Below are 16,624 nucleotides of genomic sequence, written 5' to 3' on the forward strand. Positions count from 1 at the left end.
CTAATTGCAACATATGCACCCAACCATGCGGGCGGGCATAGCATTGGGTCATTCGTTTGTCCATTCCCCCTCCACCCCTCCTCCCCCGCTGCACTCCCACCGACGTGTCTTCCGTGGGGGAAATTAATATTATTGATATATGCATAAAACAGTGCCATCCTTTAAACCAACAACCCTTTCCCCTCCGATGGTGAGGAGCTGACCGCGGATGGGCTTTAACTGACCAACTGACTCGGTAAGCCAACCGTCACCCAACCTCAGCCTCTTTCCTGCCTTCTCGCTTCAATAGAAAAAGGTATCGCTCAGAAGGATTCATTAAATTGATATAGAAATAAATAATGGATGGAAGGGTGGTTTGAGGTGGGGGATGGACGCACGGAGGAACACTCCACCAGCCACACATGATGATGATGATGATGATGATGATCGTAATGATAGCAACCGATAAGGGAAGCGGGAGGGAAAACCATTGGTCGCCATATTTAGCTCCACCTGCAAACCCCGTTCACTTTCCCATCGGCAAACGAATGTTACAACCGATAGCAGCATACGATCGTGGTGCTGAAAGCGATAAATAAATAACCCATTTTTTATCTCATACCCCCCTCCCTTTCCCACAATCTGGTGGCTGGAGAGCACCCTTTCTTCGGAGTCATAAATCAAATCGAAGGTTTGTGGTTCAGGTTCCCTTTCTAACACATCGTAGGTCTGGTCTTCCCTTTCTACGTGTGCTTATGGGGAGCGCGTCATCGGGTCCGGAATGCATCGACGGGGGCGTCCTCTATATTATCGCTGCGTGGAAAACGCACACCCCAAAACCGCGCACACCACCACTACCATAGAAAAGTGAAGTGTTTTATGGTTGCAAATACAAAAATGATTTATTTATTCAGCAAACGCCATCGAGAGGTGGCGATGTCCTGACCGCAATTTGTAGCAGTGTGGAGGTCAAAGGAGGCCGGGTTTGTTGCGTGTTTGACAGATGGTGTAAGTTTTCGGTGAGGCTAATTTGAAAAAGCTTAATTCCCAAACTACGGACGGCTGGAGGAAAACTCGTCTACCGAAAAACGAAGGCAGAAGGACATTTCGTTGTGCCGCCAACTAAAGGGCGATTCCATTAATCATGGCGTGATATCGGTTCGGTGTATCTGGAGGTCCACCACCCTCCAGGAGGAGGTCACCTGACGCTTACCTTAATTGCACCGATCGCGGCCTGTTTGGTTGCGAATGTTACGAAAGCACAGCCTTTACTCTGCCCGGACGGGTCACGCAGCACCGTGCACTCCTCGATGGTGCCGTGGCCGGAGAACAGCTGTCGAACGTCGTTCTCGTTATACTTTTTGCTCAGCATACCGACGAACAGTTTGCGCTCTGGAAGAAAGAGAGTCAAAGGAAACGAGAAGTCAGTCAAGTTAATCAATTAATTTGAGGGCGGCCAATGGAGGCGCATGGTCAGTTGTGAATTACTGGAAAATATTATAATTTTCGTGTGTGACGAAATAATTCTACGAGTCAGAATAAATTTAAAATCCCATAAGTTCCATACTGGTATTTTTATAATGCATGAAGAAGGGACATTTCTTCTCTGTCAGCTCATCCGGGTCACTAAGCTATCGCTAAAGCCACACGCCTTCAGGAACCGAATCCGGCGCCACAATGTTACACTGCTGTTATCGGATCGTTTATTTCCGCCCCGAAGCCGATAATCCTTGCCGAGTCATTGGTTGACAATCAACAAAGCAAGAGAAACGGAAGAGCAAGCCGGGCACGACGACAATGGGAGGTTTTTTTCTCCCGACCCGGAAAATCCTACCAGCTGCTGCTTCATCTTCCCCCCGGGACGAAGGTGAGTGGGGGGAGAAGCGTCAAGAAAAGAATTTCTAATGAAATCCACTTATAAATTTATATCACACCCCGAAAAACCGGGGGCCCCGCTCGAAACACTTCACTTCACGCAAGGAGTCTTTCTCTTTTGTCACCCAAAATGTTCCCGAAGAAAGGAAGGAACAGAAACAAACATTTGGAGACGAAGATCTGGAGCTCCGGGAATGCCAGATGTTTTGGTAAATTTGCTTCCTCCATTCCAGCACAATTGTCCTTTCGAAGGAATCGATGGAAAAAATAAACGTAGTGCCATCGTTTCCCGAGGTCTGTCTTTAGGAAATTTTCCTTCACACCACTCTCGACGTACCCAGTGTTATCGGTTCTAATCTAAATGTAGATGAAAAGCGGGGATAAAAGAAAGGAAAAACACTTTCCACACCACCACCACCCCGAAACCGTAAGCAAAAGGCACACTTCATTTGATTCGCGTTGTTTTTATGCTAATTTATTTCTTCCTTCACTCGGCGCGAATTGGTTTATCGGGCGTAAAGTTTAAGCCTGCTTTCTTTGCAGCGGGTGTGTGGCAATCGCAAGATACGGGATTTTCCAGTCCCGTACACGTTAAGCTGGGATAGCTGGGAGTTTGATGAAAGTACTTTACCCTCATCGGTGTCATCGTCATGATCAAGACTCCACTGTCCCTGGACTAGGTGAAAGTATACAACCAATATCATCAAGATTGGACGAGGTGAGATGAGATGAGTACCTCTTTGTAGGAAAGAAATTTCCAACTCCGGAAAAATCCCTCCTTCTTCCTAATTCCAACGACCAAGTACAATAAATCCCATAATGGCTAAATTATACCGCACAAGCTGTTGTTTGTTTAGCTAAAGGTAGCGCTTTTCGGATAAATTATGAACCTAGTTTCCACACCAGGAGAGCACATACACACACACAGTTTTTCCTTATCGCTAGTCTGGATGCACTTCAAGCGGACGAGTCTCGCACTATTTTGCACCGAAAGAAGCAGCAATGCAGTTGAAAAATGAGCCCCCAAAGCGTTTGGGGGGGCATTTAGATGAAGCGAAAAAAAAACGGAGACTTGATAGCAAACCCACCCCGGGGGGAGGTAGTGGCGTTTTTATTTAAACGCAATAAAAGACGTCCCCAGCGGAAGGTAGCAAAAGAAGTTGGAAAAAAGTGAGCCTTTTATGCAAATCACTTCCCTACCTGGGAAGGCGCACAAGAATGTATGCCAAAGAGGCGAAAAGAAAAGCAAGCACGCCCCGTGTGGGACACCCGCCGATTTTAGCATAATAGATAGAAAATATGGGGCAAATTTCCATGTGGCGGCGGTGGTGGCGGTGGCAGCAGTCTGCGACTTCGGCCGAGCAGATTATGTCACCTTCCGGGCGGGAGGCACCCGGTTTCAATTTAATCTTACCCGCTTAAGGTGGCGGCACACACCTTGAGGATGATCGAGTAAAATAAGGAACGAAACACAAAACGAACGTGAACGATATTCATATTCTCAGTGGGTTCGAAGACCGGCCAGGACACAGGCCATTGGATGTTTTTTGCCAGCTTTCCTCTGCTGGAGTGAAGTTGTTAATGAAACATGTTGAGCAATCTGGTAAAAATGGTGGTCCTGTGATCTGGCCCCGCTTCCGCTGGGATGATAATCCGCTTAAGGCGAAGACTGACATTTTGGAACAGAAAATGAGCAGTTATTGTTAGGGCTTTGTAAAGAGGTCAGGTATAAAGGTTTGTCGAAGGCTTTGCCAGGCAAAAGGATATCGATACAATTACGATTCACCCATTGTGCTGCGAATTTAGACATCGCGTAAGAAAGTTCACTTCATGAGACAAACTTGTACATTATTTTGGATAGTCCTACTGTGTCTCATAGTACATAAGGAAGTTTAATTTTGTAGCGTGGTTTACAGAAATTTGGCCTGTGATATTTTGAAATCCTATTCTAGACAATCTCCAATAGGAATCCAGAAAGCCACAGGTCGGATGTTAATCCAATACATTCATTGTTGAATCCAAAAAGCCTGTGTGTAGGTAAGTCTTGTTCTTCCTTAAACTCATCCACGAGACACACTGTACTTCACATTAAACTTGTTCATTGGTCGACAGAAAAGTGCTATAAGGATTTCACGCTCCCAAGCAAGCAAATTCTCGTTCATCTTTACCCTCAGTAACAACGCAAATCGCACGAGGTTATTGCCTTTTTTTCCATTGCAAGACGAATCTCTGAAGAACGACTCTGGACTGCTGTTCATTGAACCTTGCATTTTCCAGGATAATGGTAAGCCCGGAAAGGCCTCGAATGGTTGGCTGCCAAAGCCATTGAAAATCTTCTCCTTTCTTTCGTGGAAGAATAATGAATAGAACTGATGTCGGAAAGCAGTTCTTCGTTCGTTTTTTTCCGTCGGCGATGCTTTACGGATGAATAATGCGGACTAATACACCTCCTCCCCCCCCCCCCCCCCCCCCCCCCGAGTCCCCGTTGAGAGAGGGTACGGATTGTACCGGGGTTTTCTGTTTTTACACTTATTACAGAACACACCGTACAAGCCCGCACCATTGTGTTTGGCTGAGGTTTGGATCGGGTTAGAGCTTCTTCCACTGCACACACACACACACACCACTCAAGCACCTTATCGGGGGAAAGGCTTGTAAATCCATTTTCCACATACACAAACATTTGGTTGATTGGTGTTCCCAGAATGTTCGGTACCGGAAAATCCTGTGTTAATGACGAGCCAACAACACCGTTACAGAGAGCCTTCAGAAGCATACGGTATTGTTCACGGGAGTTTCGTGGGTGATCGGAATATCGGGACAACGGGGGGAGAAACGGGAAGCACACACTAAAACCATCGCCACCCTTGACTAGGCTTTTCCCAATGCCTCACCGTTGGTTGGTTTCACTAACCATACTTAGAGCACACAATTCCGGAAAGTGATAGCAAAGTGTGGAGTTTCCGTTCCAACCATGCCGTGATCAGTTTTCCCGCAGCATCCCGCAGCAGCAGTTCCGTTCCCCGGGTAGTGTTTTCCCCCGGTATAATGTTGAGCCATCAAAAGCTGGGGCTTAATTTTGTTGAAAAAGCAGCCGGAAAACAGGTTAACTTTTAATACGCTGCTAATTGGCAATTAGTAGGGAAAATTTGTAAACTCACGATACACGAACGCAGGTTTTCCCTACTACACTACCGCTTCTATTCATACAATATCGACAGGGTGACTAAAATAATGCCTTTTCCAGCAAGACTCATGACATAAGGTTTCGATAGTTCCATGGACATCGTAAATCCTCGCATTCATTCCGAGGATGATTTAACCTGCACGGCAATGATCATAATTTTCCACATAATCACACTGATCTTTTGTGGAAAATCATTCCAAAGCAGATTCCACACGCCATTACAGACGTTATGAATAGAATTTGCGCATAGCTCTCTGCAGAACCACGTAACTAATGACCTTTCAACTAAAATAAAAAATAATAAGTCGAGCTTAACTCCATTCAACATGTTTCCATGCCGACACTATGAGTTCATGTTATCAAATCAAATCATAATGCAATACAATACGAATTGTTTTTCTATAATCACTGGTATTTTAGGTTAAAACAAAAAAGACATAATAAAAATTTATTGAACATTTCCAAATGATGTCGTATAAAATACGGGAGCAGGGTTATTGGGAAAAAGGGTTACATGATATTTGTTGGTTTCATGGGATATACCCATAGATACGGATTTACATCGAATTAATATTGTTATCTGATACTTTATTCAGTTGTTCGTTATCTGTTATGGCTTTGTTGTTTATTACCCGTCCATCACGAAATGTTTCCCTCAACTTCCTTTCAAACCATCCTTTTAAACCACTCAGCCTGTGGTTTATAATCAAGGAATAATGGAAAAAAAATCTTTCCCTGTTTGCGTGAAACCAATCATATTCGTGATAGGCATTTTTCAAAAATGATAACGGGTAGTACAACACTTTACATCACTCAAACGATGTATGAAATACAATATTTGCAGTGAATACCTCGACTCTTGTCCGTTTCGGAATATAGTTTTTACACCCACAGCTCGATGTACATGAAAATGAAAAATAAAACCTGTAATGAGGCCCCCACATGAATTCCGCCCGCTTTTCAAATGCCGCCATGGAGACGCCCAGTGGTTCACGGTGGCGCCTTTTTCTCCACCATCAAAAACACTCACATGATATTTGAAACCGACCCGATTCAAATCATTGGCAGCTGGCCAACAAATTGGAACAATATTCGCATCGAAAATGCGATCCAAAAATCCGTTTCCCAATAAATCGAGCCGACATAACGAGTGGTTGTTTGAGTACTTTTTTAATCATTCCCGCGGTCTCATTCATCGTCGATGGTTTGGAGGGATGTTGGAAAGCATTGGAAAGAGCAAGCAGAAGAAATAAAAAAACAAGCCCCACCTGAATGCGTCGGTGAAGGTTGGGTAATGCTTCTGCGATAATGATTCGCAAATAAATGCACCACCATCGAACGGAGCGCCAATGCTTGCAGTGCTGTACGATGCCTTCTCACTTCTTCCCACCGCTTTTGAGTGGATTTTCCGTTTCCGAACCGCAGGAGAACCCTCACCAATCCCTCGGAACCGGTATCAATTACGCGGCGAAATATTCCCTCCGTCAAAATACTGCTGAAGCGAAGTTTTGCCAGCCCAGTCTCTTTATCCTAAAACCATACACAGACAAACACACACGGGTGCACGTATTGCAAACTGGCGGAAAATCAAATACGACAGCCGGTCTTGAGGGTCGGAAGCGGCTCAAGGTACGGGGCAACACATTGTTTTGCGACGGATCCCATTCTCGCCGGATTATGCTTCGCGATCTGCTGAACATCCTGACGCGCGCGAACCGATGCTGCTATCACCACCACCACACACACAACACACACGCGAGTTGCGGGTGGCACTCAAATATAAAGCTCATCCATAATTATAACGATAGTGATTTGTCAAAATCCTACAATCGCATATCCGCACCGCGTAACATCCGAAACCAGCATTTCTCCTTCACCGGGCCGGGCTGGGCTTCGAATCGTTTCGATAACATCTTCGATATCCACGTGCGCTCATGGGTGTGTTTGTGTGTGTATTTAGCCAGGGGAATCGCACTTCATACACGAAAAGCCGAGTGCGGTAAACGCCTCACCTCCTAAGGATCGGTGGGTAAAGGTGTGTGGGTGGTGAAAGGAGGAGGCTACCGTTTGGGAAAACCAAGCGCCAGAGAACAATGGCATAATACATGTGCAAACAACCGCCCGAAACGGTAGACTTCCGAGGGAAGGTGGGACGGCACGAGGGACATGGGAATGCCACCCCTCGTCAAACACCGACATCACAATGGTCACAAACATACACAACGGGAATTTCCACACACACACATAAGGCGAACTGTATTTATATGCACACAGACAGACAAACAGAAGTAAACATATTTTACTCCTAACCCTAGCAGCATCACGACCATGTGAACCTGTCAAAGCACACATACACTCACACACACACCCACGGCGTCTGATAGCTGACGGCGGGCTGATACAACGAGCACAAGAGCATGTTTGTTTTCCCGCACAAGAGATGCGCTTTTCCAGTGGCTTCGCGCCGCGCGTTATCTTATTTTCGCCGCGAAAGAGAACGTAGCTGGAGCAACACCTCCTCCCCTCCTCCTGGAAATGGAAAAGCGCGCTGGTTGAAGCTCGCAGATCTATTTGATAGTTGATTTTTCCTCTCTTAAATCAACAATAACGCGAATAAACACAAACAATCGGGGAAATGATACGTGGACAAACGTGGCGGAATGCCTGCGCCAACCACTTGAACGCCTACCCACCCTCCCCCGCAGCACTAGACATTGTCCTTTTTTCCTACCCTTCCACCACTTCCGGGACGCCTCAGGGTGCCACTCAATCGGGAGTGCTCGTTCGGACACCGAATGGAATGAAACAACTGTCAAAATGGATAGTGTACGGTGGACCAACCAAATGGCAAGGAAAGTGGAACGTCCGTTCCATTCATACGTTACGACTGATTGCCAAAACATGTGGCCGATGTAGAATCCGGGGGGAAAATATTTACATTTGAGTTAGCATGATGTGAGCGGAATTGGTTGTAATTACATAAATTAAGGCTCATCCACAGACACACACACAAGCGCTGGGTGGACAGGACGAGTCAACGATGACAACAGGCGCGACATGCAACAGATTTGGGACGTACAGTTTTATCAACACGGATAAGATGAATCACCGTCGAGTATCCCTCTATCCCTCTTACTGTCTCTCTCTATTTTAGCCAGAGGCGTGTGTCACACACTATCAATCAAACTGTTAGTGAAAGCAAGGACACAGGTTGGAAGTAGCGGAAGGATGCTGCGTTTTACGATGACGCGACGACAAGTGCGCTAATGAGAATAAGGGAAAATGACATTGCTCCTGGCGACATTGTGACACGCGTTGTGTCCATACGAGTTGCCACAGGGGAAAAAAATATGACTTAAACTTCGCACGGATTTATGTTTTCCAGTCCGCACCATAACCATTCTGTCAATCATAATAATAGTAATTTACATCTCATTATACTGGTCAAATGTCGACTAACATTGTCGTTCATGCGACCTTCCGGGTGAACAGTTGACTCACAGTTGCACAACTTTTCGACAACTTGCTTCCAAATTCAAACCCATCTCTCAACTCATTGAACTATTAACTGAACTCACTTACTCCACCAATCCACTCGGAAAACGGACGACGAACCGTAATTTATGGTGTGTCGAAAGAATGAATATCTTTCGCACGAATAAATTTCCAACCCCGGCAAGATGAACTCCCTTCATTTCCGCAGCACGTACAACGAAACGAACCAAAAGGGCCCATGTATGGCACAACGTGCTCCGAAAAACCGGGCGAACTTGGATAAGGTTTCCTTTGGGGGTTTTTTTCCCCCCGCCTTTATGGGGTTTTTTATGGCCGAGCCAAACTTTATCCGGAATGGGATAAAGTTAATACGTGAATTATATGCATTCAGTGTCGCTCAGCCTCAAAGCGGGACCTCTCTCGCTCGTTCGGGACATCGGACACAAACGGGGGAGTCTTTATAATGACATTTTTTCGACACAAGACTCTTCCTTCGATGGGTCCCATCTGCCTCGGTTGGAAATTATTTCACGTTCTTTATGTCTAAAAGAGGAGGTTGATTTAGTTCGTTGGAGATTGGTTTGGACGACCAACCATGGTTTAGGGAAAATTATTTGGAAGATTTTTACAAATAAACAAGCGCATCAAAGGAATTCGGGCAACAGATAGGAGGATTTAGGAACTCGGGACTTTTTTCTACAATTCATCGTATACCACAAACGGGTGATTAGCCAATGAGCTTATCCTTTTAATGTAGACGACCCTTAAAATACAATTAAAAACATATGTGGCTGTGTCTGTTGATTTTTTCCTTCATTCCAGAACCGGCTGAGTCGCTCCGACTGGGTGATCATTACCATCAAATTTTATGACTGCAACGAGCTCCACACAGATGCCTGTCGCTTAACCCGAGCGCAACTGGAATATAACGCGAGTAAGCAGAAATGTTCCGGGGGGCAAACACACACACACAACAGTTGGTCAGAATCACCGACGGACGAAACCCGAAGGAAACTGCTGTTGCATCTGCAAATTTCACAATTGCCCTCCAAAGGGCCTCAACCACTGGAAAAAGGGACTCCATACACATACACATAAGCACCCGGAAAAAGGGAAAGTATTTGCCGGTCCCTGCTGCTAATCGTTGGCCATCGTCGTTTGCTGGAATCACCCTGCGTCCACGTTCCACGTTTGACGGCCAACATTTGCCTAACGATGCGCGGGGGAAAAGGGTAAGCTAACTATTTTTCTTCTGCCATGAGGAAAAAGCGGCTCCCCTTCCAACATGCATGAATAATCGAAAATGTCCCGACCGGAACCGGGGAAAAGGGAGCGCAGAACCCTAAATGGGCACACACCGAATGACAATCTCTCCTCGCGGAAGTCGAACGAATTGCATGGAAACAAAACACACACTTCCCTCCCTAATTACATATAAGTGCGCGCTTAATTGGGGAATGCACTGGGCACATACAAATACACACACAAATGTGTTACCAATTTGATCGAAAATTTATGGTTCATATGCTGTCGGCTCCGGGAGTCCGAGGGTGATACTTTTGAATGCGTGTCAAAATTGAACCTATTTTCCACCTCCGTGGGTACCTTTATTTTTGCTTAAACAACCGCGCTGCTGCTGCTGATTAGTGGAGGCAAATATATGCTCTCAGTGGCGTTGCTCGCCGGCCGGAAAGAGTCCTCGTCGTCTGGGATTGGGTTTGTTTGAATCGGGCTCATTAAAACTTAACAGCGCCGTCCCAAAATCAACAGGAGTCTGGACCAGGACGAAAATCGATATTGCACCGGAAAAACTGATGGCTGTTGGTGTGTCGATTTGATGCTTTTAAATATGTATGTTTGTTAGCGGAGAGTCTCTCAGTTTGTCCTCGTAATATTTGCCACTATATTTTTCAGGAGTTGATAATAAAAATATAGCGTGACGTTGCAATTGGCTTTGTAACATTTTATTACACACGTGACATGGAGAAAAACCGTGTGACAAGTTGTTATTAAAATGTAATGGAAAAGAGGTTCAACTAACTACAGCCAACCAGATGGGTTATGTCACAAACACATATTAGCGGGTGCATTGTTTCTGTTCGTTGCATTTCCACCGATTAGGTTTTTTTACTCTCCACGTCCTACATTATCATTATGATTCTGCCAGGAGCATGGCGTGGATTTGCATAAGCACCACGCTGCGCTGCTACTACTACGCCACGTCGCACTTATTCATTCATTACCGTAACCGGAGCGGAAAGTGGGTGGTGGGAAGATGGGGGGGGGCCCCTCGATCGACCGCAAAGGGTAAAATCATAATTGTAGCCAAACGGCAGAAGTGAGGTTAGTCCGGAACACAGCGCTCGGGACATACATGTGCAACAACCCTTTGGGAAGGCAGAAGTAGTAGTAGTAGTAGTAGTAGTAACCGTCGGAAGCATATTTCTCGCTCGCCACACCCCGCGTCGCACCATAAAGATGTCCTACCCGGGGACGCGTCGGAAGGAAAACTCCCGACGGATGCCGTCGTGTCCCGTGGATGGAATTAATATTCTTTATGCATTCCGGCGTGGCTACGAGCGCGCGGCAGCAGAAATCACGTAGTCGTACTTAAAATTTTCCGGCTTCTGTGGCGGTTGTTTCATGGATTGCATGGATCGGTTGAATCTGCTACCCCTAACCTAACCGCTTTTTCCTCAAATCGGAAAACCCTTCCATTGCAACACACGAAAGCAAAGCGAAAAGGGAGGAAAGAACAAGAACAACCATTCATGAAATATTATTTTTAATGTCAGTGCACATTTTAATTTTCCACAAATCGCAACCATCTTCAATGAAAGCCCTCGCCGTTTTGTGCCCTACTAGAGCTGACATTTTTACTGTTTCCAGTTTGTGTACGACAACTTCGTCCTTCAGGTCTGTTTATGGACCGTTGCTCGTTTCCAACATTGGAGCATAACAAATTCCATTTCAGTTGAAAGTTGAATGCACTTAAAGTTGCACACCGTCGTTGATTGGAGATTAGTTTATCGTTTAAAAAAATCGACAAACATGATTTCGGACTGGTGCTTGGAGCATAAGAAAATAAACACTTTCCAACACGTTGGTGTACACGTTTGGGACTCAAGCGTCAAGTGAAAACAGGGACTTCCATCTCCCGAAACGAAACGGCACAATGCACGGTGAAGCGCGCACGATGCCATCTAATTGATTTAGAGTTACAGAAATATTTGTTCTGGTGTTAATGGATTAAGTTTAGTTGTTGTACTCCACCAGCCCCAGCTAGTTCTTTCCCTTCGTCCCCCAAGCCATCCGGTGAAATCCGGTACGCGGAAATTAGCGCCCCATGATGTCGCCCGACAGGAATTTTTGCAACCCCCTCGAGAGAAAGAGAGAGAGAGGGGACAAAAATAGAGGGCATCAAATAGAGAACCCGGGAACAATGCCAGGTGAGGGAGGTACGCGGCTGGCAACGATAGAAACCTCGTAACGCCCATACATCCTAGTTCCGAGGCTAATGCTGCCGGGGATTTTCGTTACAACGAGAGCACGAAACGAATGCTGGAAGGTGAAGGTATGGGATTTGTGCTAAATCGACACAAAACTTAACGTGGCGATGCTGGCCCATTTCAGTGCCGGCAACAACGGCTCAACCATCGCCGCCGCCACCGTCAACATGGACGAGAGGGAATTGAATTCTGGGATTTTCGCTAATGTATTTCACGGCGCTTTCGCTAGGCAATGTGTTTGTTGTAACATTTGTGTAAACCTTCGCTTTAGAATATGTGCACGTTAAGTAAAGAGCGTGGAAATCAGCCGAGTCTTATTTTGTAACGTTGACCAATCCGATTACCATTGATGTATTTTGGTCAATGTATAAACGTTATAGCTAACAAACAAACTAATTTAATATTGAATATTCCGTTCCACACAAGTTTGAATCACATTTTGCATCTTATGTTACTTGCATGTGTGCAAAAATAAAAATAAAAAGAACTGTAAAAAAGGTGCATATAATGATGCACATTATTGCAAACGAGAAATACGACACATCCTTATGAATGTGAGAATGCCAAAGAGGGAAACAAACATGCCCTATAATTTATGTTGTGTTAGAAAATGCAACGGCGTGGAATGTGATACCAGCAGAATTCGAAACCATCAGATGCCATCCGTTAACCATTTTGATGTGCATCTTTACCGGCATTGTGTCTCTCAGGAATTTGCTTTTAATGGAGCATAAGAGGAGTCACACGAGTTTGTACATAATGCCGGCAAAAAACGGTGGGAAAATGCACATTCATGGGTCTCAATTATGTTCCATTCAATCATAAATGTAAAAATGGAATGTTTCTGCGCCGTCGCATATACTTATGATAAAGAATTTCTGATTTATTGTTAAGCGATGCAAAGAGACTTCTTTTCATCCATTATTATTCTACAAAAACATTGAAACTCCTAGGTTTTCGCACTATCATGCGGAAAATTATTTAGTTTTAATATTGTATAGTTTTATTTTGTGATTCAAAGACTTTCAGGAGTGAAAAGGAAGTCCACACTTTCCTTTGCCACATTTGGAAGGGGAAACCGAATCAGTCAAAAGCTGACGTTGCGTCTTTATGACATTCCGTGTCGTCAAATTTACTGCATACGTGATTGGAATTCAGACGAAACCCCGTTACCAAATATGCAACGGAAAAGACGGCGGTTTACTCGTTTTCATAGTTTGATGTCTTTCTTTTTTGCATACCGCTCAGCCAGATTTGGGAAGAGAGCCGTAAACGCAAGTGACATGATTTGCCTTTTTCCATAACTAACTTTCGTGGTGGAGATCCGGTTTGAATACATCATTAAACAGTAGGGTTGTTCTTTTCCGATGAAAGAGGAGCAAATTTGAAATCAACCTCATCGCAGGTCCGTAATTAGTATTATGTTCCATTTGTATTCAATAAGGTTCTTTTCGAGTCTCTCAAAAAGTTACTGATTTCTTCCTTTTAAATACAATTTTGTAAAAATGTTTATGTCTTGATGCTCCTTCTTCCAACAAATTCGTCAGCAAAACAAACAAATAACACATCCACAATCCGGGCTGAATAATGCATCACGCATTTTCAACGCCTTGTGCACTCGAGATGATTTACACCTTTTGCCGTGAACGTGTTCAAAAAGCGTTACAAAGAAAGAATGAACTGACTGTCCCGCTCTCTTCTTCAAATGGAAGAATGGTTTTGGCAACACAATTCGACATTAATGGCCGGCAGGAACAAAACGCCAAACACCGGCGTGAAGATTATCTCTGACGGATCGTTCTTCATTATTTGCAAATTTTTATCGCTTATGACGGTCACGATGCGGACCCAGTTGCCACACACACAAATCCTTAAGGTCTTCAGTCGAGGACACGATCGTTTCGGTGGCGAAAAAAGGTCGCTCCATAAAACACATTCCCCGCTGAAGGGAACAACACTCAACGTAACGTGTGTTGTTGTGTGTGCGCCGAGGTCCCATTCCACGACTTTAACCACGAGTTAAATATTTTATTACATTTTGAAATTTTATCCCTCTGCCACCCTCGCCAGTAGTTGAACATGCCGCTTACAGAAAATGCCCACCGAATGAAAACTAAAAAGTTCCAGCTCGGACCAGAGAGCCACCACCTTCGTAACACGTCGGCGTTTGAGATTTGCATATTTCATAATTTTTAATTTCGGTGCTGACACAGTTTCATGCTTTGCGCGACACTTTGTTTTTCCCTCCCATCCCCATTGGATTGCGCCATTGTTTCCGCCGGACCAAGGGGGTGTTGAGTGTGTGCAGTGCGTTAAATGTCAAAAATAAAAGATGGAAAAACGTGCGCTGCTACCGCGTTGCGCGCCATTTCGCATTTGTCCATTAAACACAAATAAGATCCCACCGACCGGACATTTAAGCGTCGAGCGGCAGGATCGTCGTTCTTTTTTTATTATCCATGCACTTGCCTTGAGCAAAAAAAAGGATCATAAAAAACATCAAACCAACGCGAAGATGAGCTGCTGAATAAGTGTCAACGCTTGGTGCAAAACTGTAGGGGTGGTTTTTCGGTGGACGATGGATGGTTTTTAAACTTTGCCGGTTTTGTTGTTGCCTTGTGTTTTCGGGCGGCATTTTTTGACGAACAGAGAAACTTTACGACCGTTTTATTACAGTGTTTATTATGACTTTTGAATCTCCATGGTAGGGCCGGACATGCCACGGGATTAAAGCAAGGGAAGGGAAAAATGTCAGCCGGAGACAAAAACAAATCTCCAGCAAGTAAAAAAAAAACCCTGATTCTACATTTCATCTCTCACCGTGTTTGTGTACCGTTAGTTTAAAATGTATTAACTGTGAATCACTCGTAAAAGATTCAAAAACTCCTGTCGGATACGCTTGGGAAGCTAGGTAATAAAAACAAGAAATTAAACTCTAGTCGGCAACACATAAATATTCTGTAACGGTAACGAAATAACCGAATGGAAAACAAACAGCGGATATAATCGTCGTGTCGAACTGAAACAGACACATTACGACGCCATTTAACGCCTTCTTATTGTTGAGTCAACAACGATCATATACATTGGGACTTTATGCCATCAAACTTACAACAACAATATTAATTAAGTCGCAAACCATGACTCGAGACGCCCACCGGCAGCTAAAGGACACACGCCATAATTCATATAATGCATCTTCCGCACAAGATTACTCGCATGCTCGTCCAAACAGTCCAAACTGACGAGACGGCTCGCTTTTCACTTAGAATTTCCACATCACAAGCCATTGTTTTCACTTGTCTTCACAACCACCAACCGGCCAACGGAAGGAAGATTCCTCCTCGAGGAAAGCGAAGAGGACACACCATTTCACGTGGTGCCGTATGTGCGCGTTCAATGGCTCGCTTCCCAACATAAACACCACAATGGCAGGACGGAACAAACAACACAGCCCCTCCGGAAGGATATGAAGGTATGCTAATGACTTTGAAGTCGGCAATAACAATGATATATGCCCAACATGCACGGAGAGTGAAATTGACTCGCTTTTGAATTGATACATTCATAACCCGGGTGTGTGTTACCCCGGTTTTGTATGCGAAGAATTCGACAACAACATCAATACTATAATGGCAGCCAAGGCAGCATCTCCCTCAGAAGGTAGAATATTTACCCCGTTCTAATTATTCTAGATTCAGCGCTCGGAACACTGAATACCAACGCTTCCGTAGCAACGGAACCGTTAGTGGGAAGGAATTACGACGTGTAACCGCAGTTGGGACTGAATCTGAGAAGAATCCCCTTCTGGAAACTCCCTAGACCGTAAAACAGAACATTCGAAAGGGCAGAGCAAACACATAGAGCTATAGAGAAGCTCAAAACAAGCGTGAAGCTGTTGTGTAGAGGTGGATGATAGTTAGTTCGAAGGAGTTGAACAAAATACACTTTTGCTACCTGTTCGCATTATGCTTCCAGTTACAACGAACGGTTTTGATTAGTGTTGTGCTTAATGAATCTTTCGATGAGATTCATTCATATGAATCTTTCACCTAAGATTCAATCAGATGGATTCATGGATCTTTGCGGATTCGAATCTTCAAAGCTTAATGAATCTTTCGAAACCTTAATGAATCTTCATGAATCTTTCAGGGATCTCCCCGATTCTATGTTAGGCGTGGACCATACGACCAAAAAAAAACTTTAAACCTATTTTTTGCTGGCGACTTTTCATCAATTGTTGTGCCTTTGGGATTCATGAATCTCTCGACGAAAGATTCATGAATCTGAATCGGATTTACACAACTCTAGTTTTGATAAATTTGAATAGGATATTCAAACCGGGAGACCAGGTTCTTAGGATATATTCGTGCTATGTGGTTGCACTTTTAGTAAGAGTATTAGACATAAAAGACGAAATACCATGTTTGACAGCTTTTCAAGGTATTTGAGAAGAGCATCTTCTTACAGCTAAAAGATCACCAACTGCTTGACATTTCAGTTCTTTAGTTGCAAAGGTGAGACATTTCCGATCCCATTTTGAGGCTATGAAACTTCAAAGCGGAAAGTTTCATCTCAT

At 44.5% G+C, this 16,624-nt stretch overlaps 1 protein-coding gene across 3 annotated transcripts in view; it reads right to left on the reverse strand.

The window, feature by feature from the left end:
• LOC131267075 (CUGBP Elav-like family member 2) overlaps positions 1-16,624 on the reverse strand; it is a 114,411-nt gene that overhangs the window by 13,151 nt on the left and 84,636 nt on the right. For all 3 annotated transcript variants that reach the window (XM_058269834.1, XM_058269833.1, XM_058269832.1), the window contains exon 5: positions 1,193-1,371. In XM_058269834.1, coding sequence (XP_058125817.1) covers positions 1,193-1,371 — 179 coding nt within the window. The remainder of the gene's footprint in view (positions 1-1,192; positions 1,372-16,624) is intronic.

The sequence above is a fragment of the Anopheles coustani genome, chromosome 2 (genome assembly GCF_943734705.1).
Source record: "Anopheles coustani chromosome 2, idAnoCousDA_361_x.2, whole genome shotgun sequence".
Lineage (NCBI taxonomy): Eukaryota > Metazoa > Arthropoda > Insecta > Diptera > Culicidae > Anopheles > Anopheles coustani.